This window comes from Pyrus communis, chromosome 2, assembly GCF_963583255.1.
Source record: "Pyrus communis chromosome 2, drPyrComm1.1, whole genome shotgun sequence".
Classification (NCBI taxonomy): Eukaryota; Viridiplantae; Streptophyta; class Magnoliopsida; order Rosales; family Rosaceae; genus Pyrus; species Pyrus communis.
In genome coordinates this window covers 18,855,132-18,882,260 of record NC_084804.1, presented here as the reverse complement: position 1 = coordinate 18,882,260, position 27,129 = coordinate 18,855,132, and the positions used below count along the sequence as shown (strand labels likewise).

Genomic DNA, 27,129 nt, shown 5'->3' with positions numbered 1-27,129 from the left:
GAATCCCTTCCACCTAATCCTCCTTATCAGACAATCTAGACCTTTGAAATTTGATCTAACGGCTAAAAACAGGGGCCACTCTAAAAGTTATAATAATTTTAGCTGTTGGATCAAATTTCAAGGACCTGGATTGTTTGATGAGAAGGATTAGGTGGAAGGGATCTGGAGATGATGTCTTTCCCACATATTGACCCAATCTCCTTTTCCTCAAAATTGTAAAAATCCTAAAATTCTAAATTTCACCCAATTCCATATTTTCATTTTCCTCCATGTCAATTTGTTTCAAATCTCTACCCCCACCACCTTTTTCAAGCCAAAGCCAATAGCATCATTTATTTGTTCAGGTAGTTCAAATTCAAGACAAAATAAGTGTAACATTGATTTGAATAATCTTGAGAGAAACTCGGAAAAAAGAATTCGAATGAAGGACTATAATCATAATATTCAAGATGAGTGTGATATTGATTTATGAATTAAATGTATTACAATTTCACTTTTAAATGTTATTTTTGTCCATAAATTTTCAACCTTTATTATTGAGACTCCCGAAATTTAAAATTCTGGATTTGCCACTGACGCTATGGAACTTCAAAATTCCCAAACATTTTCAGTACTTGGGTCTTTGGAGAGGGCTCTTAGTTTCTGTGTGCTATCTGTTTGTTTTCTTTCCTTTGTATGTTATACACTAATTTTACAATTAGCTTCTTTTCGGATTCGGAGAAAATCTCTTAAAGGGATGAACAATCTGTTTGATTTATATGCTATTCCCCATCAATCTTTTAGCTTTATATGTTTCATTTAGTTGCCGAGCAATCCGAGGAACAATGTTTTTATCGTTTGAATTACCGGAAATATGAAAAGTTAAGTTCTTTCTTTTTGGTAGCTTTGAACTTGATGAAATTTCGATTCTGTGTTGTAATCATATTGATCAAGTTTGTAATAGTATTAACTTGCAAATTTACATTTACATGTTATTTAAAATGATTTGCTATAGTATCAGTTAAAGATTTAAATGATTTGTTATTTACATGTTATATTATTCAATTGTTACTTTATTTATTTATTATTTTTGTAGATGTCGAACTTAATTTCAATCCGCCGGGCAGCTAGTAAGGTCACGCATACACCTTCTTCAACAGGTAGTGTTGCTCCCACCTCCTCATCAGATTTTGGGCATGATGGGTGTATCTCCGTTCCCGCCTTTCGGTCCAACGGTGTCTCTGGCTCCTGTGTCATCAACTTCTTCAGTGACGCATCCTCTACTAAATGCCCGGCAGGCTCATCGATGGCCCCGAAGTTCTGTGGAGACTGAGTAGTCTACTAAGGCTTCCTCTGTCCATGGAAAGGAGTCCCAGACGGGTAATGCATCTTTCTCATAGTCTTTTCAATTTAACAATTTGGAATTCATATTATAATTGTTTTAAAGTCCCCAACTGGTATATAAGTTTTTGAATTGTTGGGTGGATGTGTTGTTTTTGTTGTTTTATTGTCTACGGGTTTTAGGGGAGGTTTTGCCAAATTTTAGGTAGAAAATAGAATTCGTCTGATGTTTACTTTGTTTATTTTGTAGCTAAAAAAACACAAGATGACCATGCAGACTTTTGAAGACGGCAAAGACCACTCGTACCATGACTGAGAAGATCACCATTACGTGGGATCCTCAACATCATGCAGATGCAACAAAGGAGCAGCACAATTTTTTGGCCACCGACATTAGCTCAATTATTAGGAGTCATTGCCATTCCTATGGGAGTCCTAGAGAGTTGTCCCGGTTGAAGTCAAGGGCGACGTTCTTCATGAAATATCGATAAGTATTTGTCAACCTCAAATACTAAATTTTTATTAAAGTATACAAATATTATAAATTTTAACTGCTTTTTTTTTTTTTTTTGAGTTTCGCATCATCACTATGATCCCACGAACCTTGATGCCAATAAAAAACAGTACATCAACAAGATTTGCACCAGCAGGTTCACTCAGTGGAAGAGCGACCTCCACAAGCATTATGAGAAATATGACGGTCCAAAGGTTGCTTTAGCAGTTGGGTGCTCTAAGGAGTTGGTGGACCGCTGAGATGAAAGGGAATGGCTCTCCAGCTATTTTAAGGACAAGAATACCTCGTAAGTATAATATATATTTCAATAATATTTAATCAAAATTTTTATATTTTTAAATAATATTTTAATTTTTTCATTAATTTGTTATAAATATCCAAACTAATATGTTTTTTATTCAACAGAAAAAAGTGAAGGAAAACTCAATCAATCGGTCGAAGAAGAAACTTCTTCACTACTCCAGCTCACGACCCTTCGCTTATAGGTTGGAGGAGCGACGTAATATAACCGTATATTTATTTTAAGTTTTGATTCTTTTTGCTCTCTATTACACAATTGGTAATCTATGTGTTAATTTTTTTTATTTATTTAGGGGGGTCAAAGTTTCCTGAGATTGACATGTTCAAGAAGGTATACGTTCGGCCTAAGAATGAGATAGAGGAGCATCTTCATGTAAGTTATTTCAACTTTTTAATATTCAATTAGTATTAATATTAATTACATGTATATTAAAATTAATTTGTTTGTTTTCATTTTTCTAGGCCACCATGGTAGAGAAAAGCAAGACCGTTCTAGAGGAGGTGGCTTCCCAGCTTCTCCCAAAGACCCTGATCATGGAGGTGTTTCCTGTCGAGGATGCGGGTTTTCAGATCATGATGGACACACTTGATCAAACCCTCGGTCGTAGGCAGGGGAATATTCACCAAGGGCTGGGGAAAGGCCGCATTCAGGACCTGCCTGCCTCTTCTTCTTACCAGAGAACATAAGAGGTCGAATTGTTGACATCTGAAGTGGCGGACCTAAAGGAGCAAATTGCCGCCCAACAGTCTCAACTTGCGGTCCAGAGCAATATGATGAACCAAATTCGTCTCGCCTTTCAGAGTTCTCTGGCATTCAGTTCCTCGACGCATAACCTACTCCAGCAATGACCTCCCAGCCTCCCGCTGTAACAACTACAACCTCCCAGCCCCCTTATGTAGTAGCAACACCACCAGCGAGCGATTATGACGTGGATGACTCTATATTGTAGTTTTTTTTATTAGTATTATATTTGAATTTTAAAATGTTTCTTCCGTTGTATGTACACTTTAAATATTTTTTTTAATTCAATATTCTTCTTTACATTTTCTATTTTCAATTTCATTAAATTAATTTAAACTACATAAAACAATCTTATCAACATTTAAAAGGAAACTAAATAATAAATAAATAAAATGGTTCCTTTGCGCAAAAATTACTGCGTCAGGCACCAGGTTCTTCGAGTAGAAGATTTCGTGCAACGAGCACCAATTTCATTGCACAGAATGTTTCGCACAACGAGCACTAATTCCGTCGTGCAATCACCAATTCGCACGATGAAGGACTTTTCTCTGCGGTCCAATGCCTGACATCACGAGCTTTGCACGACATCGTCTTTGCTGCCCAAAATTTCCGGTGACCAAATTCGGCTTGGGGCGACGATTGTGGCTTCGTCACCCAATATGTTATTCTTAGTAGTGAAGGGTTTTCGGCCACAACCCTCTCACATTTAGGCAATACCCAACATGAAGAGAAGCCAGAATTAAAATGCTGACGTGGCCCCCTCAAAAGCCAAAGAAAATGCTCAGTCAATTTAGAGCCAAAAAAAGCCAAACAAAATGCTCAATCAAAATGTCTGAGATTCTTAGTTTTGTTTGGTGAATTAGGAAACTCATTTGGCTCTATCTGCATTTGTCTGAACAAAAGTGAAGCCAATATGGAAGTCTTGTTTTCAGTAAGACAAAGATTCAGGGCAGAAGAGTTAAATAACGACCTATGAAGATTTTAAATGAAACATCAAGAAAATATATAGAGTACTTGAAGTTAACGAAAACCTTGATTCAAAATCGAGCGCAATAGAGTTTTAAAGATCTATACAGCTGACTCACTTAGTGGAATAAAATTTGATGGTTGTTGTCGTGTTTAATTCCCAATAATACAACTCACACATTTCAGTTTCATTTTTCTAAGTAATAGGTAAATTTTCAACTTCTAGATAAGCTCAAGGTTTCCTTCTATAGTATTATGAATCTTTAGAGAGAGAGAAAGTGTCTGATCGAAAGCACGAGTTAGAGAGTTAGAATCCTCTTTGAAATATATAGACATGAATTAAACAACCACACCGCAGAAAAGAAACACACATGAATTTATATGGTTTCGGGCAAGAATCTTGCCTATCTCCATTATGGTCTTATGCATTAAATCCAGTGACATTAAGATATTCTGTTTTGAAATAGATGGTATGTGTGCAGTGGAACATAAAGTAAATAACATACAATTTTTACGAGATTCGGCAAGTGTGCCTACATCATCGGGACAATAGCAGTAGTCTTCTCCATTATCATACTGAAATTACAAAGTAATGGACACAATACATTGTATCTATGCTTCTCTATTCTATTTGTGAGCTGATAGGCTTTTATATAAAGAAAATATATCTTCTTTGTTAAGGTCAATGAGTGTGAAAGTACGCAGCACACTTTCAACATTTGTTGGCTAACAAGAACTTCAATATTTGTTGGTGTCAAAAAGTGATAGATGTTGCATATTTGTTCACGTGCGTCATCCACTTTTATAACATATTCCTATATCACATATCTTGTTGTGAATTACCCACTCCCCCAATATTACTTATATAAAAAAAATAAAAAATAAAAAATAAAAAAACTTGAAAACAAGTTAAGGTTCCCGCCTATTGTGAGGCGGGAGTGAAGCTAAGTTCCCGCGTATTGGGAGGGCAATGACGTGTCATATTCTCCCCAATCATTAATCAGCCCTGAAATTCAAACCCTAATTTACCACAATCAGTTGATGTAACGCATTCCCACAATCGCAGCCATCTTGTAAGAGAACACTCATTTGGCTCACTATCTGCACTTTTGCCCACAAAATTGAAGCAAATATGGTAATTTTTCTTTTCGTTTTCTGTTTAATTTGCCTTCAATTCATTACCATGCAAATCACAAATCTTCGATTGATTAATTATATCTGTGAAATTTGCTGTGCTTGCGGATTTGGAGTTTTCTGGGGTGGATTTCGGGTTTAAATGCCGAAGATTTCAGTTTCATTTTTGAAGTTGTAGAACATTTCAACTTGTAGTTAAGCTCAAAGGTTTCATTTCTGTATCTAATTTAAAAAGCTCGCAGCTTTATTTGTTGTTGGCTATGGAAATTATGTTTTGGTAGTGTTGGAATTTAGGCCAATTGGGCGCTCGCAGTTAGCTTGAGCCGCTAGGATTGCCTCTTCGGACTTGTCGTATCTCAGACTTAATCGAGTCTGATTGAAGTGCTAGAGTTAGAAGGTTATTTTATGCCCAAAAGCAGACTCATTTGAAATGGACATTCGTTCATATGTCTGCATCGCTAGACTCTTACAAGGCTCGCGCATTGTCACTCTGGATATAAGTTGCAAGTATTTTAGACTCTTACAAGGCTCATGCTTGTCATTGTTGTAAAAGCGGAATATGAAAATTTATCTTTTGCTCATGACTGAATTAGATTTGGACATTACTTGTCAAAGTGGAAATTTGAACTTTGTTTTCTTGACACTTAGATACACAAATGGTCTTGACACCACGTGTCATTGTGTTAGGTTAATGACTTCTTTGATACTTAATTTTCTTGAAGCAAGGAAAACCATCCGAGACCTGTTTGAAGAGAAAGATGGAGTTGGATAGAATTAGCAACCTACCAAGTGATGCAATCGATCGAATTTTTTCATGTTTGCCCATTAAAGAGGCTGTGAAGACAAGTGTCTTATCAAGCAAGTGGAGCTACAAAACGGCTTTGCTTACACACCTCGTGTTTGATAATCAGTGCTTCTCGACTCAAAAGCACATAACTTTTCAGAACATTGTTGATCAAGTACTCTTACTTCATATTGGCCCCATACACAGCTTAAGGTTTTCCCTTATACGTCCTCTAGCTGCTGCTGCTCTTGATCGATGGATTCTTCATCTGTCAAGAAACTCGATTAAAGAGTTAATACTTGAGTTTTGGGAAATTGATGTTTGCTATAATTTGCCTTCATGTTTGTTTTCATGTCAAGATTTGGTTTGTTTGGAGATACGTAATTGTTTGCTAAAGCCTCCTCCCACCTTCAAAGGCTTCAGGAGTTTGAAGAGCCTTTCTATTGGTATGGTTACCATGGCTCAAGGCGTGTTTGATAATCTGATCGTTTCATGTCCTCTTCTTGAGAGATTGATTGTGAGCCTATGTGATGGTTTTACCCACCTCAATGTTGACGCACCAAATCTCCAATACTTTGCGTTTGGAGGCTCTTTTGAGACTGTTAATCTTGAGAATACACTAAATCTTGTTGAAGTTGACATTGATTTTTGCGATGAGGACCTTAGATGGGTTTCTCACAGCTCTAGCCATTTGGTCAAGTTTCTTGATCGCCTGCCCTGTATTCAGAGGCTCACAATTCAGAGTAGCTTTTTAGAGGTAATGGATACTTCTTTTACACTTGGAAATGGGTATTTGAACATATTCATTGATTCTGCTGCTTTCTGCATCCGTTGTGCTGCAGTATTTGGCTGTTGGTGCCTTGCCCCAAAAGCTGCCCCAACCTTGTCTATATCTGAGGTTTCTTTCTATAACCATTGACTTCCGCCATCTGAATGAAGTTTTAACTGTTCAATGCCTTCTAAGAAGCTCCCCTGCTCTACAAGTACTCGAAGTTCTAGTGAGTTCTGTTCTATTGATCCATGCTATATAAGTATATTCTTTTGCCGAATTAAAAATTGCAAACCAACTTTACCGCATATGTTTCTGTTTGGAGATAAGTTTTTTTCACATTTTTAAGATTCTGATGCTACAGATGGTTTGTAGGCCTCTGGTTATGGCATGGCTGCTGTGCAAGAAGTGAAGTCTTGGTTTGATGACAACCAGAACTTCCAATTTAGCCAACTGAAACGTGTGAAAATAACCGGACTTTCTGATTCCAAAACTCAACTAGATTTCATCAGATCTCTGCTCTTAACTTCACCAGTGCTCGAGAGGATGACTGTGAATCCGTCTTCTGTCAATGCTTGTTCCAAACTTGTGAAAGAGTTGCTCCAGTTCAGGCGTGCCTCCGCTCACGCCGAGATAATATACTTGGGACCATGATTCATCAATGAATTTCAGTAGCTGAAAGAACTTGCTCGCAGAAATGGAAGTGGTTTGTTCATAGTCTTTAATCTTTAATATGTATGTTTGTCTGCTTTCCTCAACAATTGCTCAGGGTGGAAATTATATTTGTCCAATTGAACCAGAGTTTGAAGATGGATGCAAGAATCTAGTCAAATAAGGAATGGTATGGCACAAGGACAAATGTTTTGGGATGATTGTCGCACTTTGACGTTGTTTTATTAACCCATGTGTTATAATATTAGTGAACTACATAATTTATATTTTACAAGTATGCACACATGTGGGTCTCACATATCCAATTCTAAACATATTTATGACCAACCTAAACGACACAATATGCGAGTTTTTGTATCAAATCTAAATTAAGGCACAAATACTGGGCCAATTGTGCGTTTCATTATGGGTCACATGTTCAATCACATAATAAAATTGACAAAAAATTCTATAGAGTAGACTAATGGTCCATGTTTTGTTAAATTCAAAATCTCAATTAACGGACTTTTAGTTCATGAAACAAATCTAAACTAAGGTCACCGTTTAGAAACAAATGTTAAATTTTACTCTAAGCTGCCCTTCTCCAACGTCCGACCTATTGTAAATGATTTTTAACTCAAGTGATTTAACTCAAAAACGTTTATCTGTGCATTCAAATACACTTCTCCAGATAGTGCCACTTGTATAAAAACATATAAATAAACGTTGGATAATTTTTGTTGAGCCAAAATGATCTCTAAATTCATCATAACTCCTCACTTTGATCTTTGATATTGAAAATTGATAGAAATGGTCCATAAGTTTATCCACCGTCAATTATGTGAGTACTTCTGTGAAAATTTTTTTGTTAAAAGGAAAAGAAGTGGAGGGGTTGATTGAACAAAAATACCCTCAATTTAATGAAATTTTTTCACGGAATAACCAAAATGATTGACGGTAGGCAACTTCTATCAATTTTCAATTTCAAGAACTAAAGTAAAAAGTTATGTTAATCAGAAACATTTTTACTAAAATAATGATCTTTTGGTGTTTGGAAGACGCGGGAATGATTGACAAAAAAAAAAAAGAGCGGGAATGAAATTAAGTTTTTATCCATCAATAATCAGACCAAACCCTAAGTCTGCTCTTTTCTTCTCCTTCACATCAAAATGTCTGAAAATTCTCAGTTTTCGTTACTACAATCAGTTGATGTGAGCTAAGATTTTGATGCATTCGTAGCGCACTTGCAAAAGAAAACTCATTTGGCGAATAAATTTGACGTGAATATGGTAAGTCTTCTTTCTCACTTGCATTCAATTCATACAAAAGTCACATTATAGAGACTATTTATGCAGACAGTAAGGCTAAATAACTCTTATTTCCATGTTAAATATGTTGTATTGACTAATTTGTTTATGAGTTATAAGTTATATACTCTGTAGGGCAGGATGACAAATTTGGTGTGCCAATAACAATTTTCATTTTCATTGTCAAATAAAAAATTTTATGGGTTAAATAGGTTTGCAAATCTAAATGTTACTTTTTCCGATGTGGCAAATCTAAATGTATTTTGATGTATTTAGTGAATCTTGATTTTCATGAAGCAAGGAACTCCATCTGAGTCCTTTTCAAAAAGAAAGACGGAGTTGGATAGATTTAGCAACTTATTAAGTGATGTTATAGACCAAATTTTGTCACGTTGGCCCATGTGTTGTGATTCAATTTTAAAATTTGGTTATGAGATGAACAAATGAAGAACAAATTATGGAAAGGATAACAATGGAAGAATTTTCGAAGGGATTCTTGCCATTTGCAAAATCTAGCGAAGCATATTCAATTGCATCTCTCACTCTACAATTCTTACTTTCAGTGCTTACATAACCGTTAGAATCCAAGATGGATTCTCTCTCATTACAAAACAATCTCAGCCTTTCATCTAGCTAGTTGCTAGGATCTTTACACCTGGCATTACTTGTCTTACTAGTATATAGCGGCACGCTTGGTATTTTAACTCGAGTGAATACACAAATTGATACACAGCTTATTTCGTAATCAGCTATAGACTTACAATTCAACACTCCCCTTTAAGTCTAAAGCTGCTTTCACTCTAAGCATACTTCTAAGAAGACTAAATCGATCCTTTGCGAGTGGCTTTGTGAAGATGTCTGCCAATTGCTCTTCTGTGGGACAATACACCAAGTCAATGATGCCTTCCTGCAATGCATCTTTGATAAAATGATATCTCTTGTCAATGTGTTTGGTCTTTTGATGAAACATAGAGTTCTTGGTAATAGCAATGGCAGAAGCGTTATCACAGTGAAGGGGGGTTGCTTTAGTTTGAAATTCTCCAAAATCCTCCAAAACAAACCTCAACCATATTGCCTGAGTTGTGGCTTCAAATGCACTTATGTATTCAACCTCAACAGTTGAAAGTGCAACACAATTTTACTTAACTGAAGCCCAAGAAAACACACCACTGCCAAAAGAAAATGCATACCCTGATGTACTCTTGATGTCCTCCAATGAACCACCCCAATCACTATCACAATAGCCAATTAAACAAGCTTTTCTTCCCTTCACATATTCCAGACCATAGTCTAGGGTCCCGTTGATGTACCTGAGTACCGTTTTTGCAATTCCATAGTGTCTATTAGTATAATAGTGCATAAACCTAGCTAACAAACTTGCTGCATACATTATGTCCGGCCTTGTTGCAATGAGATATAGAAGACTTCCCACAATGCTTCTACACATTTCCTTATTCACAAGTCCACTTCCACCATCTTTAATTAGCTTCTCAGTTGCTACAATAGGAGTTGTCATAGACTTTCCTTCACTTAATCCAAACTTGCTTAGCAAGGAACTTGCATATTTCTTTAGGTGAATGAAGATAATTGAGTCAGTTTGAATTACTGACATCCCAAGAAAGTGATGGAGAAGTCCCAAATTTGTCATATCATACTTCTTCTTCATGTCTTCCTTGAACTCTTCTAGCATTGATTTACAACTGCCAGTGTAGACTATATCATCAACATATATAGAGACAATCAAAATGTCTACTCCCCTTGCCCTTATGTACAATGTTGGTTCACTTAAACTCTTCTCAAAACCACACTGTAAGAAATAATTGTCTATTTCTCCATACCAGGCTCTTGGTGCCTGTTTTAGACTATAAAGAGCTTTGTGTAGCTTATAGACCTTGTCTTCCTTGCCTTTGACTACAAATCCTTCAAGCTGCTCAACATAAACCTCTTCTTGTAATACTTCATTCAAGAAAGCTGAATTCACATCTAACTGGTACAATTTCCAGCTCTTTTGTGCAGCCAACGTTATTAGAGTCCTAATAGTATCTAACCTAGCAACTGGGGCATAGGTTTCATTGTAATTCAATCCAAGCTTTTGTGCATAGCCCTTTGTAACCAACCTCGCTTTATTTTTCAACACTGAACCATCAAGATTTAGCTTTGTTTTGTAGACCCATTTAACCCCTATGACAGGTTTTTCAATTGGTCTATCAACAAGCTTCCAGGTACCATTCTTCTCAATCATGAACAACTCATCCTCTATTGCTCTCAACTAAGACTCATCTTGTTTAGCATCTTCATATTTCTTTGGATCCATAATACACAAATTACAATGAGCCAATACCTCATCTTATCTAGTTTCCTCCATTTCAATGGTGTATGATCAAATGCTTGAGTGTACTTCTCATTCAGACTTGAAGTACTTGTAGATTCACCTGAAGTGAGTGACTTAAACTGAGTTCTAGAGTCCCTAATACTTAGAGCCCTTCTAGGTGAAGGTGATGTAGGTGATGTAAGAGACAACACCGCACTTTCATTTCTTTCGGCACTAGTATCACCATAAGCAAATCTTCCAGTAGTGGGAGAAAGTTGATCTGAATTCTCTTCCTAATTCCAAGCGGCTTCTTCATCAAAGACAATGTCTCTTGACAAGATAAGTTTCTTGGATATAGGATCAAACACCCTATACCCTTTTTCACAAGTTGCATATGCCACAAATACTCATTTGAAACTTTTAGGCTCATGCACATAGCATCATGCACCAAATATCCAAGTGAACAATACCTAGTTTTCTCCCAGAATAAGCTTCAAAAGGTGTGATATTATTCAAAGCCTTTGTGGGACACCTATTCAATATATACATTTATGTATGAACTGTTTCTGCCCATAAATAGTATGGCATCCTCTTCTCATGCAACATGGATTTTGCCATCTCAATCACAGTTTTATTCTTCCTCTCCACTACTCTATTTTGATGTGGAGTATATGCAAGAGTGAACTATCTTTGTATCCCTTCTTTTTCACAAAACAGATCAAATTCAAATGATTTGAACTCCCCTCATCTATCACTTCTCAGACATTTAACCTTGAATCCATTCTGCAATTCTGCTATAGCTTTGAACTTTCTAAAATAGTTGAATGCATCAAATTTGTATCTCATAAAATAAACCCAAGTCATTCTGCTAAGACCATGAAGTACTTATTTCCAGCAATTGAATCATTTTTCATGGGTCCACACAAATCAACATGAATAAGTTCATGTGGAGCATTAGCTCCTAGAACTTGATTTCTTGGAATCTCTTCTCTGTGTTGTTTCCCATATTGACAGCCTTCACATACACCATTATGATCTTCAAGTTGAAGCAAACCATGCACTGTATATTTGTCTCTCAATTGCTTGAGGCCACCAAAGTGTAGATGCCCGAGTCTCTTATGCCAAATCTCAATGGAATGAATGACACTGGCTTTCAACGCAATTTGATTCTCAGGTAATAGAGTCAGTGGATAACATCTGTTCACTTTCTTCTTTACTTTAATGACCAAGCAATCCAGTAATGGACCATCAAACACACTACACATTCCACCACCAAACACCAAGAAATATCCATGTTCATCCATTTGACCCACACTGAGCAAGTTTTGTTTTAAACGAGGAAGATACATTACTTCTCTAACATACTTTATGCCCTTATCTGTGTCAATAACCAAAGATCCCATTCCTACAACATTTACATGATCTCCATTTAGCATTTGAACTTTGCCTACAATGTTTGTTCTCACATCAACAAGCAACTCCACATTCCCTATCATATGGTTGCTACAATCACTGTCAATGTACCATTCTCCCTTTACTTTAGTCACAGTAGTTGCATTGTTGGCATATAACAGATTCCTAGACACTTCCACTTGATTTGCACTATTTGCCTTTTGCACTACCTTTGTTGCAGTACACTCTTTAGCCTAATGCCCAAACTTATCACAATTGAAGCATTTCGGTTTCCCTTTGTGTCTCACTCACCAAAATGGTTCTTAGAACACACCTTGCACTGAGGCTTTGAAACCTCTTGACTCATTGGTTGAGATGAATTCACATTCTGATAATTATTCACAGAAGATCTCTATTAAAACTTTGGTGTTGATTCCATTTCTTGCCTTTAGGATTCCGATTTTTCTAAAATCTGGATGAACCAGAATAAGCACTACTTTTGCTTTGTTCTTTTGGATTCATAGAGAGTGAGGCAAAAGCTCTCTCAATTGTGTTAACAATGTACAAATCGAACCGTTGCTCTTAGCTTTTCAAAATTGCAATAACCTCCTGGAACTCTACAGTCTCCAAACATTTTGTATTCTTAATAACCAGGCATATAGCATCATATGATTTACTAAGACTAATCAAAACCTTATGCACAAGTCTTTCATTAGAAAGAACTTCACCAAATGATTTCATCTGATTAATCAAATCATTTAGGCTAGTAAGGTATCCAAATAGAGTTTCATCATCATGCATTCTAACATATTCAAATTCACGTTTATGATTTTGCAGTTTCACAGACCTTACTTGATAGCCATCATGATACTCTCCATACAATAGATCCTATGCCATTTTCGTTGATTTAGCATTGGCAATTCGAGGGAAAATTTGGTTGGAGACTGCATTCTGAATAATTCCTAGAGCCTTTGCATCTTTCATCAACACAGAGTCCATTTCATCATCTTCCTCATCCTTCGATGATTATTCGACCTTTTTCTTCGTCTTCGAATCTAGAGTTATAACTCCATTTTCAACCAGATTCCACAACCCATGTGATTTGAAGATCGTCACCATCTTGATTCTCCAGAACTCGTAGTTCTCATCGGAGAAAATTGAAGTTCTCACTTCCGAGCCTCCAGATCCAGACATCTTTGATACGAATGAGTTGATTACTCTTCTCAAATGGTAACAGAACTTCGGCGACCTTCACTGAGCTTCAAGTGAGCTTTGATTTAGCTCAGAGAATTTATAGTTTTATGCCCAGATTCAGATGATCGAACCTGGCTCTGAGGCCATGTTGTGATTCAGTTTTAAAATCTGGTTATGAGATGAGCAAATGAAGAACAAAGAATGGAAATGATAACAATAGAAGAATTTTCGAAGGGATTCTTGCTCTCTGCAAAATCTAGCAGAGCATATTCAATTGCATCTCTCACTCTACAATTTACACTTTCGGTGCTTACATAATAATTAGAATCCAAGGTGGATTCTCTCTCATTACAAAACAATCTTAGCCCTTCATCTAGCTAGTTGCTAGGATCTTTATACCTGGCATTAGTTGCCTTACTACTATATAGCTACACACTTGGCATTTTAACTCAAGTGAATACACACATTGCTTCGCAACTTATTTCCTAATCAGCTATAGACTTACAATTCAACATCATGGAGGAGGCATGGAAGACAAGTGTTTTACCAAGCAAGTGGAGGTACAAAACGGCAACACTTCCACATCTTGTGTTTGATAATCAGTGTTTTTTGACTAAACCCATTGCAACCCTTGAGCACTTGTTGATCAAGTACTTGAACTTCACGTTGGCCCCTTACATGCATTCAAGCTTGTCCATTAAGGTCCTATAGCCACTGGTCCAATTGTTCGAAGGATTCTTCATCAATCTAGAAGTGCTATCAAGTAGTTCGTTCTTGAAGTTTAGAGATGGAATCCCTAAGAGATGCCATCATGTTTATCGATTTTAATTGCAGGAATTAGGGTCGGCGTGGCCGATGGCGGAATCGATGGCAGACAATGATAACCAGGTGGCGGAAGATAAAGGCAAAGTGATGAAGGATTCGAGGAAATGGGAGTTTATAGATTGCTCGGAGGATTACGCAATGGATTAGTTGGATCACCTGCGGCTTTTGCTGGATACTACTGTTGACTATAATTTTCCCATGTCAAAGTACAATTTTACCCATGTATTAACAAATAGTTAATGGAAATATCACTTTTGGACTAAATTTGCTAACGGAGTACACCACATGGGTTTAAATTTGAGTTTTTTTTAGCACAAGGGTTATCTTTCGAATACCTTATGACCACATGGATCATTTATTCGATTTGGCCATTCTAAAATACCTTTGTTTAGTTTCTGAGCTCTCGATCCCTCTTCCTCTCTGTCTCTGTCGTCGGATTGGATTAGGTTTGTGCTAACTGCACAACCACCAAGCTGGTTCTGGGATTTTTATTTGGCTTGAAGTTTTCAATGTATTTGGGACTAAAACTATATTCATAATTGACTTGAAATTGGGCTTAAAATATAAATATCCAACATATATAAAAGTTCGGTTTGGTTCAATTTTTGAACCACTAAAATCGAAACCAACCCAAAACATTTTGGTTCGATTCGGTTTTGTTTAATTTAGTTAGGTTTTTTTTTTTGTTTCAATTCAGTTTTTTTTTTTTTTTTTTTTTTTTTTTCGATTTTTTTAACCCACCCCTAATTCCAACTCAATCCTTCTACATTTGTTTTATTGAAAATTTGGAGAAAATTTTAACCAAGTGTAGTTCTCCAATATTTTAGATAGTAACTCAAGTGATTAAAACTTAAAAGCATTCATGTGTGCACTTGAATGGGTGTTAAAAGTGTGTGTCCTCACATTCTAATCTACTAGTCTTCATGCATGCGTAAGCGCATGCAAATGATATTTTTTGAATCACGGTGTGTTACGTACAACTTATACATTTTAAATGCATTTATATGTGTAAATTGCTTCAATAGTTTTTTTTATGACAAAAAGAAAGTCAAATATTTTGACCAAATGAATAATATGAGACCATGCTAGAAGAAACTCTTCATAAACCAATCAAAACAGATGAATCCACATAATAAAATTGGTCTTTCAATTTTCATCTACATTATATTGAATTTAAATTAAAAATAAAGAAAATAATATTTAATAAACAACTAATTAAATCATATTATTGTTTATCCATTATGAGGTTAAACTCACTCCCTCCCCTTTAGTATATATAACATCGTTTGTTCAAAAAAATATAAAATAATAATAATAATGATCATTTGACAACTAATTGAATCATATTATTATGCACGTGCGAAAAGCTTGTTTTATAACTGACACTACACGCCTCTTAAGTGTTTAAAAATAGAGAAAATAATATTTAATGAACAACTGACTCAATCACATTATTGTGCGCGTGCGAAAAGTTTTTTTTATTACCGGCGGTATGCGTCTTTTAATGTTTTGAATGTGTTTAAAATTGGAGAAAAAAATATTTAATAAACAATTGATTGAATCACATTATTGCTAGCTCATTGTGATGTTAAGCCCACCCCATCCCCATTAGCGTAGATAATAACATTTCAATCACATTATTATGCGCGTGCGAAAGACTTTTTTTGCGGTACGTTTCTCTTAATATGTTTTGAACGTGTTTGAAAATAGAGAAAATAATATTTAATAAACAATTAATTGAATCATATTATTGGTAGCCTACTATGAGACTAGACCCACCCCCATTCCCCTTAGTGTGGATAATAACATTTGTTCAAAAAAAAAAAAAAATCATTTGACAACTAATTGAATCACATTATTATGCGCATGCAAAAGACCTTTTTTATAACCGTCACTACACATCTCTTAAAATGTTTTCAACATGTTTAAAAAAAATAATAATATTTAACAAACAACTGATTGAATCACATTATTACTAACTCATTTTGAGGTACTATTTATTAAAAATAAAAAATAAAAAATAAAAAAACTGTACAAAAACATATTAATATATACAAAACACTGTTTATATGACAAAAATATCCTGCATTATTTTTTTTTTCTCAAATACCCTACATTATTTTGGTTTGCTTTTAATTTTTTTTGTCTTATGCATTTTTGTTCAAAATTTTTTAGTGAAGCCGTGACCCTAAAAGGGACCAGTGGCTTTATATATACAGATATGAATCAAACTCACCAACGAGTCCTTTGAGCAACATCATCCTCCAAGATAATTGACATAGAAATCTCTGTGTTTTTATTTTTATTCAAGTCAAAGCTAAGTCTATAAATCTAAACATATTTAGTAGAGTTAATAGAGCTGCGACATTCGAAGTGTTGAATATGAATCTCCTTCCTCCAATATCACCTGTACCAATATATATATATATATATATATATATATATATATATATATATATATATATATATTAAAGCAAACAAAATAAGTAGTGATTTTTACACACTTAATTTTACTTCTCACTCGTCCTTTTAATTGTTTATTAGTTTTTTAGGTGAGGTGTTAAAATAGGAGAATGAGTTACATGGCACAAGTATACTAGGAAAATAGCGTCTCGTATCAATGAATAAAGAAATATGTAAGTATTTATTCAAATATCTTTATTTCATTGACACAAAATACCACATGAAAATATATCCATGTCATAAAAATTATTCTTATATAATGAGTAATGAGAAAATCACTACCATATATATCTTTAAAAAAACTATTAAGTAATTAAAAATGTGTCCATGTAAAATAAAATGGGTTGCGTGAAAATGAACAACAAATAGGATGAGGCTGGAATGAAGTTAGGCTCTTTATATCCGTTCTCCCCTATTGATATTCCTAAACCCTAGACTCCGAAACTTCCCCATATTTCAAACCCTAATTGGCTCCTTTTGAGAGATTTTTCAGTGTGCTCGAAACATAAAATGATACATTACGTGTTATTATGTAAGCAGTGAAATACTTATGTTAAAAAATTAATAACTTGAAAAAATAAAACTTTCCTTAACTCATACTAGCATATGGGCACACACAATGTGTGTGAGAAAATTTTTTATTTTTGTTTTTGAAATAGAAGGAGGGAGGAAGAGAGTGATAGAGAATATGGGAGTGAGAAGTTTTTTTATTTTTTTATTTTATTTTTTATGTAATTAGAGATATGTTATGATTACATGTAAGTAAGGCTTTGAAAAAAAAACAGCAAAATTTGATTGTGTGAAATTACATTTCTATCTCGTATTTCTTATTCATGTTCTGTTTTAATTAGAGGATTAAACTGGTAATTTCATAGAATTTTGATTGACAATGAGCATTTTATTAATTAATAGAGATGATAATAATATCTAGTATATCGGCCAATGAAAATTTCTAGATCATCTAATCCTAACTTCGTCGATCAATCAATTTTAGTTACAATTAGTTGGTGTTAACTACGGTTTTTCACTTATTTGCAGCGATCTTGTAAAAGATGACTCATTCGCGAACAAAATTGAAGAAATTTGGTAAGTCAATTTTTTTCTTTTGAATTTCAGACGATGCAATGCATCCCATAAATTTTCCAATTGATTAATTATCTGTGATATTCCCTTTGCTTCCGGATTTGGGTTTTATCTCGTAGTGGATTTGGGGTATAAATTCCCAAGAATTTATTTTCATATTTGAAAAATTGTAGAACATTTGAACTTGTAATTAATCTCAAGGGGTGCTCACAGTTGGCTTGAGTTGATCCGCTACGGTTGCATCTTCCAACTGGATTGGAAGTTTGGAACTCTGTTAATCGAGTCGGATTGAAGTGTTAGAGGGTTACTGTATGCCTAGAAGAGGATTCTTTTCAAGGCTCATGCCCGAAAAAGTTCCGCCCTCGAGTTAAAAAGTAGGATCAATCTGCGTGAACATCTCCTCCCGCGGATTGTAATCTTGGAATTTAAAGCCTTAAAACTCTATTGGTGCTTTCTAATAAAAACCATATACTATGAGTCTACTATGGTTCTCTCATTGTGTTAGATTACTGACTTCCTTTTTTATACTTAATTTTCATGATGCAAGGAAAGCTATCTGAGTCCTCTTTGAAAAGAAATATGGAGTTGGATAGAATTACCAACTTACCAAGTGATCGATGTTTCAGAACAAATTTTGTCATTTTTGCCTATTAAGGAGGCGGTGAAGACAAGTGTTTTATCCAGCAAGTGGAGGTACAAAACGGCTACACTTCCACATCTTGTGTTTGATAATCAGTGTTTTCCGACCAAACCCTTCACAACCTTTGAGCACATTGTTGATCAAGTACTTGTACTTCATGTTGGCCCCATACACACATTCAAGCTTGTCCGTGAAGTTCCTATAGCAACTGGTCATATTGCTCGATGGATTCTTCATCTATCAAGAAATGCTATCAAGGAGTTCATACTTGATGTTTGGAGAAAGAATCCCTACAAGATGCCTTCATGTTTTTATTCTTGTCAGGATTTGGTTAGTTTGACGTTATATAATTGTTTACTTAAACCTCCTTCCACATTCAAAGGCTTCAGGAGTTTGAAGAACCTTTGTATTCGTGAAGTTACAATTGCCCAAGATGTATTGCAAGCTCTGATTGATTGCTGTTCTCTTCTTGAGAGATTAACTTTGAGAACATGTAGCGGAATTAGCCACCTTAGGATTAATGCACCAAACCTCCAATTCTTTGACTTTGCAGGCTCGTTTGAAAATTTAAATCTTGAGAATATGTTAAATCTTGTTGAAATTTTCATTGATTTGGACTGTGATTCCATTAGATTGGTTCCTAACAGTTCTAGCCATTTGGTCAAGTTTTTTGTTCACCTGCCACTTGTTCGAAGGATCACAATTCAGAATGACTTTTTACGAGTTGCTTTCAAGTCCAAATCAAATTACCCAAGAAACCACCCGTCTCAACGCCAGTCTGGAACTCCAAGCAATAATTTTGAGTAGGATAACGCACATTTTGACTATGTTCACTCCATGTCATGAAATCATGGCTTCACCATCAACTCACAAGCATGTCTCATTGTTGCCACATCATCAATGATTTTTGTTTTTGTTTTGGGTCAAACCACGTCATAAATTTAGTGAAGGATAAGTGAGTGCATTTTTTTTATCACCGCTTTCAAGTATTGATAATGCTCACAACCATATAAAATTGGATGATGTTAAATATGGTTAACTCAAAAACTTGATTATAACTTAAAAGTCTTTTTCTTTAAAAAATGGACCAATTGGTGATTTCACCACAACAATCCTCCTTTTGAGGCTTAGAAGACCATAAATAAGTAAATGAAAGTACTAGCGCTTGACAATTCCGCTAAGAAGACATGTGTAACTTATCAAGTCTTCAGGGCTTCTCAGGGACAACACGACGCATTATACATTCACTTCATGAAAGAATTACATGCCTGTGAATAACTTTGACTTATAAAATATTGGATCAGAAGTCATTATTTTACTTTAATTTAATGATGCATGTGATTTTAGGGGCTAATTGGTTATTAACTCAAAATTATTAGTCGGTCAAATAATCAAAACAGTTGACTTGCTAGCCACGGCAAAAAGCTGCTCTTTCCCATTTTTCTAATGATAAACTCAACTCAATCTGGGAAAGGTTCTATCTATGCTGCAATTTTTTTTTTCTTTCCATTTTTAACTGTTTTATATCTTAAATATTGCATTTTTAACTGTTTTAAATCTTGATTTTTGTATTTGTAACTAACTAAAAATTACAAAATTAAAATGTTAGGATTATACGATATTCCGGAGCATCTAGAGAATATCTGTATGCTATTCTTTAATTAATTACGTTGGAATTGAACTTGCAAATATTTGAAATTTGGGATGGGTTTACTGTACATTGTAGATAGAACGCAAGCTATTGACTTTTAGAACAAGTTTTGTTTATTCGCGTCCACAACATTCTTACCAAGCAAAATTTTGTCGTGAAGCGCACTTTTCACGTGTGATTTGTTTGGTTTTTTATTTTATTTTTTTAACTCCATGGTTTTCCTCATCATAGATCCACTGAGTCCGGTTAAGAGACCTTGAAGCTCTTCCAAACGATTAATATATAATGGAAGAGAATTGTTATTGACAATCTAAAAATCTCATATGGCACTCCAAATTTACTATAATTAAAAAAAAAAAAAAAAACACTTATGAAAAGTGTAGAATGAGATTTTTGGAATGCTAATAACAGTTCTCTAATGAAATTGTGTTTAACTTATTGGATACTGGGTAATATATTAATTTCTAAATGGGGTTTTATCGTTGTGGCAAAAATCAATTATGTCTATGCATTATGTTGCGGGTTTAATCCCTATCAAATCTTTTTCCCCTAACAACTAACTATCCAATTCCAAACCACTTCTAAAAGTTTTTAACATAAATGTTGATGCACCACTTAGTACTACGAGTTAGTAGTATTCATTTTCACTTGTAAATGAAAAGTCTTGGATTTAATTCTCGCTAAAAGCGAATTTGAACTACATTATTATGGCAAGCCCAATACAAGGTTTAGCTCACTTTCCCACTTCGTTAGTGTAGATATTATCTTTGTTAAAAGAAACACATAAATGTTGAAGCAAACCCAACAAGCAGGTGTAAAATCTTAGTAGGGGCCCGCAGGCCCCATATATTTTAGTAGGGGCCCGCAGTAAAATCTTATTTGGCGTATATTACATTACGATTAAACAATCATCAAATACTCTTTTTTGGTAAATAGTCATGGAAGTGTCATCTTTCTCTTTTATGCATTAGAAGATTAGAAATCATTGAACTCATTATTTAACCCATTAACAACTTTCATCTGTCTCTTTCGAGCAACCCTCGATCCCCCTAAAGGAGTCTCGAGTGATGCTCGAATCCCTTTGAATGATTAAAATTCTAAAAGTTGAAAAAAATAAAAGCCGAAAGTCTTTGGCACGTCATTCACTTTCAAAATTTCAGCAAAACAGGCACTAGTAACAATTGCTCATTAGATTTGAAGACAAAACCATAAACCAAATATTGTTCATTTGATTTGAAATCGAAGATAATCCGAAACGGTTACAAAACACAGAATCGGCAGCCAAACCAAAAACTTATACAAAAAAATAAAAACTTCACCCAGAAACAACCCAATTCACCAATCAGCCTACCTATCTCCGATCCTACCCCTTTTTTTTCTTTTGTAATGAAGAGATTTACACAAAACAAATACATGGTAAATGATAGAAGCTAGAAATGTAATTATTTGGAATCATAATATGATAAGTTAATTGGAAAATTAAGGAATGGGGCGCTTGCCGGGACGGTCGGCGGCCTTGAGGGTTTTGTCGATGAGCTTGCGTGCCTTTTTGCTGCGGATCTCGACCTTGACGCTGGAGCTTTTGTCCATCTTTATGTACGGTTTCTTCGACTTCTTCTTCAGCGCTCGGACTTTCGATTTGATCGACTCCACCAAGCTCTCCAACTGGTTCGTCATGATGATCTTGATTAATATGACTAACCTTGATTAATTATAAAGCTTAATGATGATTCAGTATCGAGAGAGATCTAGGAAGAAGAAGGAGCAGGAGGAGGTGAGCTTTTGTTGCTGGCTTGGGAATTGGAGCTTGATGCAGGCTCTCTCTGTCTGCTATCTCTCACTAGGTTTTTTATCGAGTCAATCTATATGGTGTGCTGTAGAATGGTCTTGGTGTGTGAGATAATCACCCATTTGCCATTCCGTTTGACTTTCACTTGTTAGTTTTGGATACGGATGTGTACACTTATTGGAATTTCCAAGTCCACACCTTTTTGGTAAAGCATTTTATTTTTCAAATATTTGAAATTAGGATCACATTTTTTTTAGTATATCGATATTTTTGTACATTAAGGGGAGGGAAAGTTCGGCTAAGCCACACAATAGGTAACGTAATTTGGTTTTGAATTCATTATTCCCAAGATTCGAACCTAAGACATTTTACTTCCAAGTGAAAAGGAATATCATTAGACCGTAGTACTAAGTGACAAATAGGATCACATGTTAATTATGTGAATGTTTCTTTTTTCTTTTTTTTTCTTTTTAAGTGAACAATTGGTGGCAAACCACGGTTATCCACCCCTTCCAGGCCTGGAGAGGATATGAGGAATTTCACCCTGCCCGTGGTCATAATCAAGCAGACTCACCAACTCAAAGCATCGACCCTAATTATGTGAATGTTCAATAATGATTGTGAAGGGTTGTAGTAGAGGTTTCGTGCTTTAATGAATTTCTTTGCATAAAAAAAAAATTGGAAATTTGGGATTAAGAAATGATAATAATTTTTTTAATGGAAAATGAACATAGCTTAACAAGAAAAGTATTTCTAACTATTAAGGGTGTCAAACCAAGTTGTATGAAATTTTTTATTTTTTTTAACAAACGATATCATCTACACTAAGAGAAAGGGGGATGAGTTTAGCCTCACAATGGGTTAGCAATAATGTTGTTCAAATTCTTCTTTTGGCAAGAATCGAACTTAAGACCTCTCACTTATAAGTGAAGAAGAATACCATTATACTGTAGTATTAAGTGACAATTGTATAAAAATTAATGACTTAAGTTAAAAATATAGAAAACGAATTAGAGTAGTAGATGACTTTACCTCGATAAGACATTTCTTATAATCAATCTTGCATTTGGTTTACAAGCTTTACTTTTTGTTATTATAATTTCATATTTAGGCTTTAATAAGATTTATTGTGTATCTTCTTCGTGATTAATGTTTTTTTAGTTGAAGAAAAAAACCATTTGCTTATATGTTGCAGTGGGATAAATTTGATTATAAATTTCAAGCAAAAATTTGAATAGATAAGTCATACTGTAGCACCATAAAGTATGATTACGTTCTTATCATAAGATTTTAATAATTATTATTATATTCCCTAAATAAATTATCTTATTATATTATAATAAGTAACAATTCAAAGATAACTGACTGAAATAATATATGAGAAGAAGAAAAAAAAATCTATTTTTCAAATACGTCACTTGTTTTTGATGATGAGTGCAGCCATGTTATTTGGTCAATGCACAGGGGGCAGTTTCGTACTTTGGTGTACGAAACGTAGAGTAGTTTTGAGTCCGAAAATATAGCTCAGATTATACACTCAACGCACTTTAATTTAATGTGGCACACTTTTCTAGAAAAAACTGGTTGGTGCATAGAGTCGTCGGGGAACAATGCTCAACTTCGCAAACAAATTGTAAATACTGCATTACCACACCGGCAGAGAACAATCAAGCTTACTAAACAAATAAATTCAAACATTTCTTACGGAAAAAAATAAAAAGCAAAAGAACATTTATAGTTGGATAGACAAATCTACCATATCTACCATCAACTTTTCGATAAGTAGGATAGCAAATTCTCTATAATTGTAGTTATAATTATAAATTCCTATTATGACACATTTCGGAGTAAGATAAGTCAAGCGTTCGATCTTGTTCTCGTGACCAAAAAGAACTTTTTAAAAGAATTACACACGCCAGTGTCCTACGCACTGTTAATTAACAATTTTTGCAGTATTAGAATGGTACTAATGCTGTGAACAAAGGTCCTATAGTTTATATTCAAGTTTTATGTATACCAAATTGGTTTAGTGGCACTTCTCTTTCCGACGTTGAACAATACCCACCATCGAGGTTGTGTCAAAAAAAGAAAAACAAATCTTACATATGATTTGCAAGTGATTACAATTATCTGAAGTTTAAGGGAGTGAGTTTGAGCATCGAGCGTTCAATGTAGCATGAAGTGCATTAAGGCGGATAATAAACGTAATGCGGCTGGTGCATATATGAAAAACTTGGATGTGTTGCAATTTGCAAATTAAAATTTCTCTTTACCCTCTCTCCTATTAGTAACAATTCTGAGAGAAAATAACGTTGAGGCCCTTTTATTTTTATTTTTTGACAAAATGATATTTTGATTTATTAACTACTAGGGTTTATGAGAGCAGTTTGAACTTCAATGAAAGAAAACTAGCACATTGTCTTGGACAAGTAACTTAATGCACACATGCAACCGCTATGTTTCTTTCATTGACAAATGAGACATAAAGACTCCTTATGCTGGCTGCGAACTCTAGTTATAAAAGTCAAGAGTTTTTTGGGGTTTAGGGCAAAGAAATGCAAGCAATCGATTTTCTAACAAAAGAATAAATTTAGAAACTGTGAGCACCTAGCACGATCATATGAAATGCATCAACCTGCACGGCACCTCCTACAAAATCCTAATGAGAAAAGGCTCTTAAATTCCACTGCTCTACCAATCACTGCCTTGTGTTGGCTTGTATGTTTTCATTTCTGAAGTCGACATTTTGAATTATCAGCACAAACAAAAAGAAAAGTCGCCGCAAGTTCGGCCAGAATTTTTGACATGGAAATGACGGGGGAAATCAGAGTGAAAATGACCCAAACTCATTGTTTACATGAATCATATATCACTTAGTCAAAGTAGCCATCATCGACAAATTACTAGTCAATCAAGTAATGAATATGTATAGTGTAAAATGCAAATCGGTCAGATCAGATGCCTTTCAACAAGCCAGCCAAAGTTTACCCACGAATCATGATATGAGTTGTGTGACTACCCACAACTTGCAATATGAACCTCTGACACATAAAATCCCGCCATACAACCTACAGAGTGTGAACCAACAAATTTTTTCTGTCCTTTCCCACCAAATTTACCCTTTAGGAAACGCGTCAGGGTGTTCAATTTTAAGCTGACTATACTCAAAACTAGGTTTTATGCAATAGTTAGGCTTGTTTAAACTCTACCAATGGCATTATGGTTAATGGTGTTGAAATATCTTATATGTGAGAAAAGAAGAGTTTAAATATCCAACTCCATCGCAACTAACACCGAAACCTTTTGTAATAAAATCTCATAATGAAAGATTATGCATGTCGTAATTATCAAGTTTGGGACAGTATTAGTGTTGTTGGAGGTGGACATTTGGTTAGTCTCTCAGTCAAGGAGTGGGATCGTACTGCCACGTGATGGGTGGGTCCCCTTGGTCCTGTGCGATGATGGTTGGTCCCTTGGCCCCGCATGTAAGGTGAGTCGCCTTAGTTCCACATGGTTGTCGATGTATCCCACATCGACCGTATATGTGAGAAAAAAAGAGTTTAAATATCCTAACTCCATCCCAACTAACACCAAGATTTTTTGTGATAAAACTACACACCTGACGGATTGTGCAGGTGGTAGTTACCAAGTTAGAGACAATGATGGATTGTGCATGTGGTAATTACCAAGTTAGGAACAATATTAATGTTGTTGGAAGTGGATCTTTGGTCCATCTCTCTAATAATTTGACAAAAGGCAGTCGGGAAAGACTCTAGTCATGTACCAATAATCATGTCCGAATCTATATAGGGACTGGGGTGGTCCCGGAACCCTCCAAAGATCAGAAAAAATGCCTGTGAAGTACTTAGAATGACCACCCTAAACTCTAGAAGGAGCTCTATGAAGGATTCGATAGGATAAATTATTGTGTAAAATAATAATTAATAACATAGTAGATATAAGAGCCACCGTTGGCTGGGTTTTATTAGCCGGAGTGTAAAAATTTGAGTTGCAGAACCAGCAAATGAAGAGAAGACGAGTTGTGCACTGCACCCTACTTTTTTTCTTTTAATAAAACGTTGCCGTATTGCGTTCTTTCTACCCATATTTCAACTTTGGACCCACCATCTTCTATCTAAATACTTTTTTTCTATCCTAGCTTTGCCATTTGGCCCCCTTTCTATTCCCTACCAAAAAAAAAAATTATATTCACACATTCCAAATGATTTTTTCCACAGCTTTTTAATTTTTTAATATTTTTTTATCAAGTATTAGTGATGTGTAGAAAATATTAAAAAATTAAAAGGATGTGGATTTAGAGTGTGTGAATATAATCTCTTTGCAAAAATATTGAATGCTAAATATGTTTTTTTTTTAACATTTTAAATTACTAAATCTTCTCTCCTCCGTGAAAGCATATTCCCTCTTCCGTGAGAGCATCCTCTAAGGGTAAGATCTTTGGGCCATTGGTTGTGGCTCAGAAAGTGGGGTCTGGTCATTTATTGGGTAAAGCTAGGGAGTTGCAGTCTACGAGGAGATCTACGATTTGTGTGCCAAATCTCCATGTGGGTCAATCTCAAAACTATAGGCAGGCGCCTGAGCAGTGTGAGCCTAGACATTTATTGACTCTGGGAAGGAACATGTAGCGGGCAAGGAGGCATTTAAACCCTTATCTACCTTAGATCCAATCAGTAAGTTAGTGGGGATTGTAGAAGTTGTAACTAGTGAGGTGGATTTATTCCCACAACTACTCTCAACCTAACTAGATCAGAGTTGCTGATAGGTAAAAGGAACAATCTCTTGCTTGGTTCTGTTTTTGTCCAAGGTTTGGGTGGGTTGGGCCCAGATTTCCAGATCCGGCTGGTGGAGGGCGATTAATGCATTTTCATCTCTGGCATTAATTGTTTTTACGAGATTTACAACTACCAAAAGCCTAAAAGTACAACGACAAGATGCATCTGAGTAAAGTGTTGAGGTACGCACAAACATTGCTTTTATGGGTGTATATCTTGATAAGTAATCAGACTAGCCAAAGAGCAATCAAAAAAGGAAAAATCAACAGTCACTACAGAGACAAGATTCGCAAGGATTCCACATTCCATCCTTTTCACTCATCTATTCCAGTGATCTAGAGCACAAAACTTCGTATGGCCAAGCAGGATGTTGAGGATTTGGTGGTTCACCTTGATAAATCCATCAATTTGTCGACCATAGAATAGGGGATATAATTGGTTGAATACGAGTGTTTGCAAGACTTCTGTTACAGGTGTGGGTGTATCGGACATGCAATGAAT

General features: G+C 35.2%; 2 protein-coding genes across 3 annotated transcripts; one reads left to right on the top strand and one right to left on the bottom strand.

The window, feature by feature from the left end:
• Positions 1-5,599: 5,599 nt before the first annotated feature.
• On the top strand, positions 5,600-7,448 carry LOC137727110 (F-box/FBD/LRR-repeat protein At1g13570-like). Of its 2 annotated transcripts, none has more exons than XM_068466046.1 (3): positions 5,600-6,517; positions 6,603-6,758; positions 6,905-7,448. In XM_068466046.1, exons 1-3 carry the CDS (start codon positions 5,735-5,737, stop codon positions 7,181-7,183), a joined length of 1,218 nt encoding a protein of 405 aa, XP_068322147.1. In that variant the 5' UTR covers positions 5,600-5,734; the 3' UTR covers positions 7,184-7,448. The 2 variants fall into 2 exon arrangements, with proteins under 2 accessions (XP_068322147.1, XP_068322148.1); XM_068466047.1 differs by having other exon boundaries at positions 6,894-7,071.
• A 13,620-nt stretch (positions 7,449-21,068) lies between these two features.
• On the bottom strand, positions 21,069-21,870 carry LOC137721098 (uncharacterized). The gene has a single exon (XM_068460216.1). It carries the CDS (start codon positions 21,721-21,723, stop codon positions 21,526-21,528), a length of 198 nt encoding a protein of 65 aa, XP_068316317.1. The 5' UTR covers positions 21,724-21,870; the 3' UTR covers positions 21,069-21,525.
• Between the last annotated feature and the right edge of the window lie 5,259 nt (positions 21,871-27,129).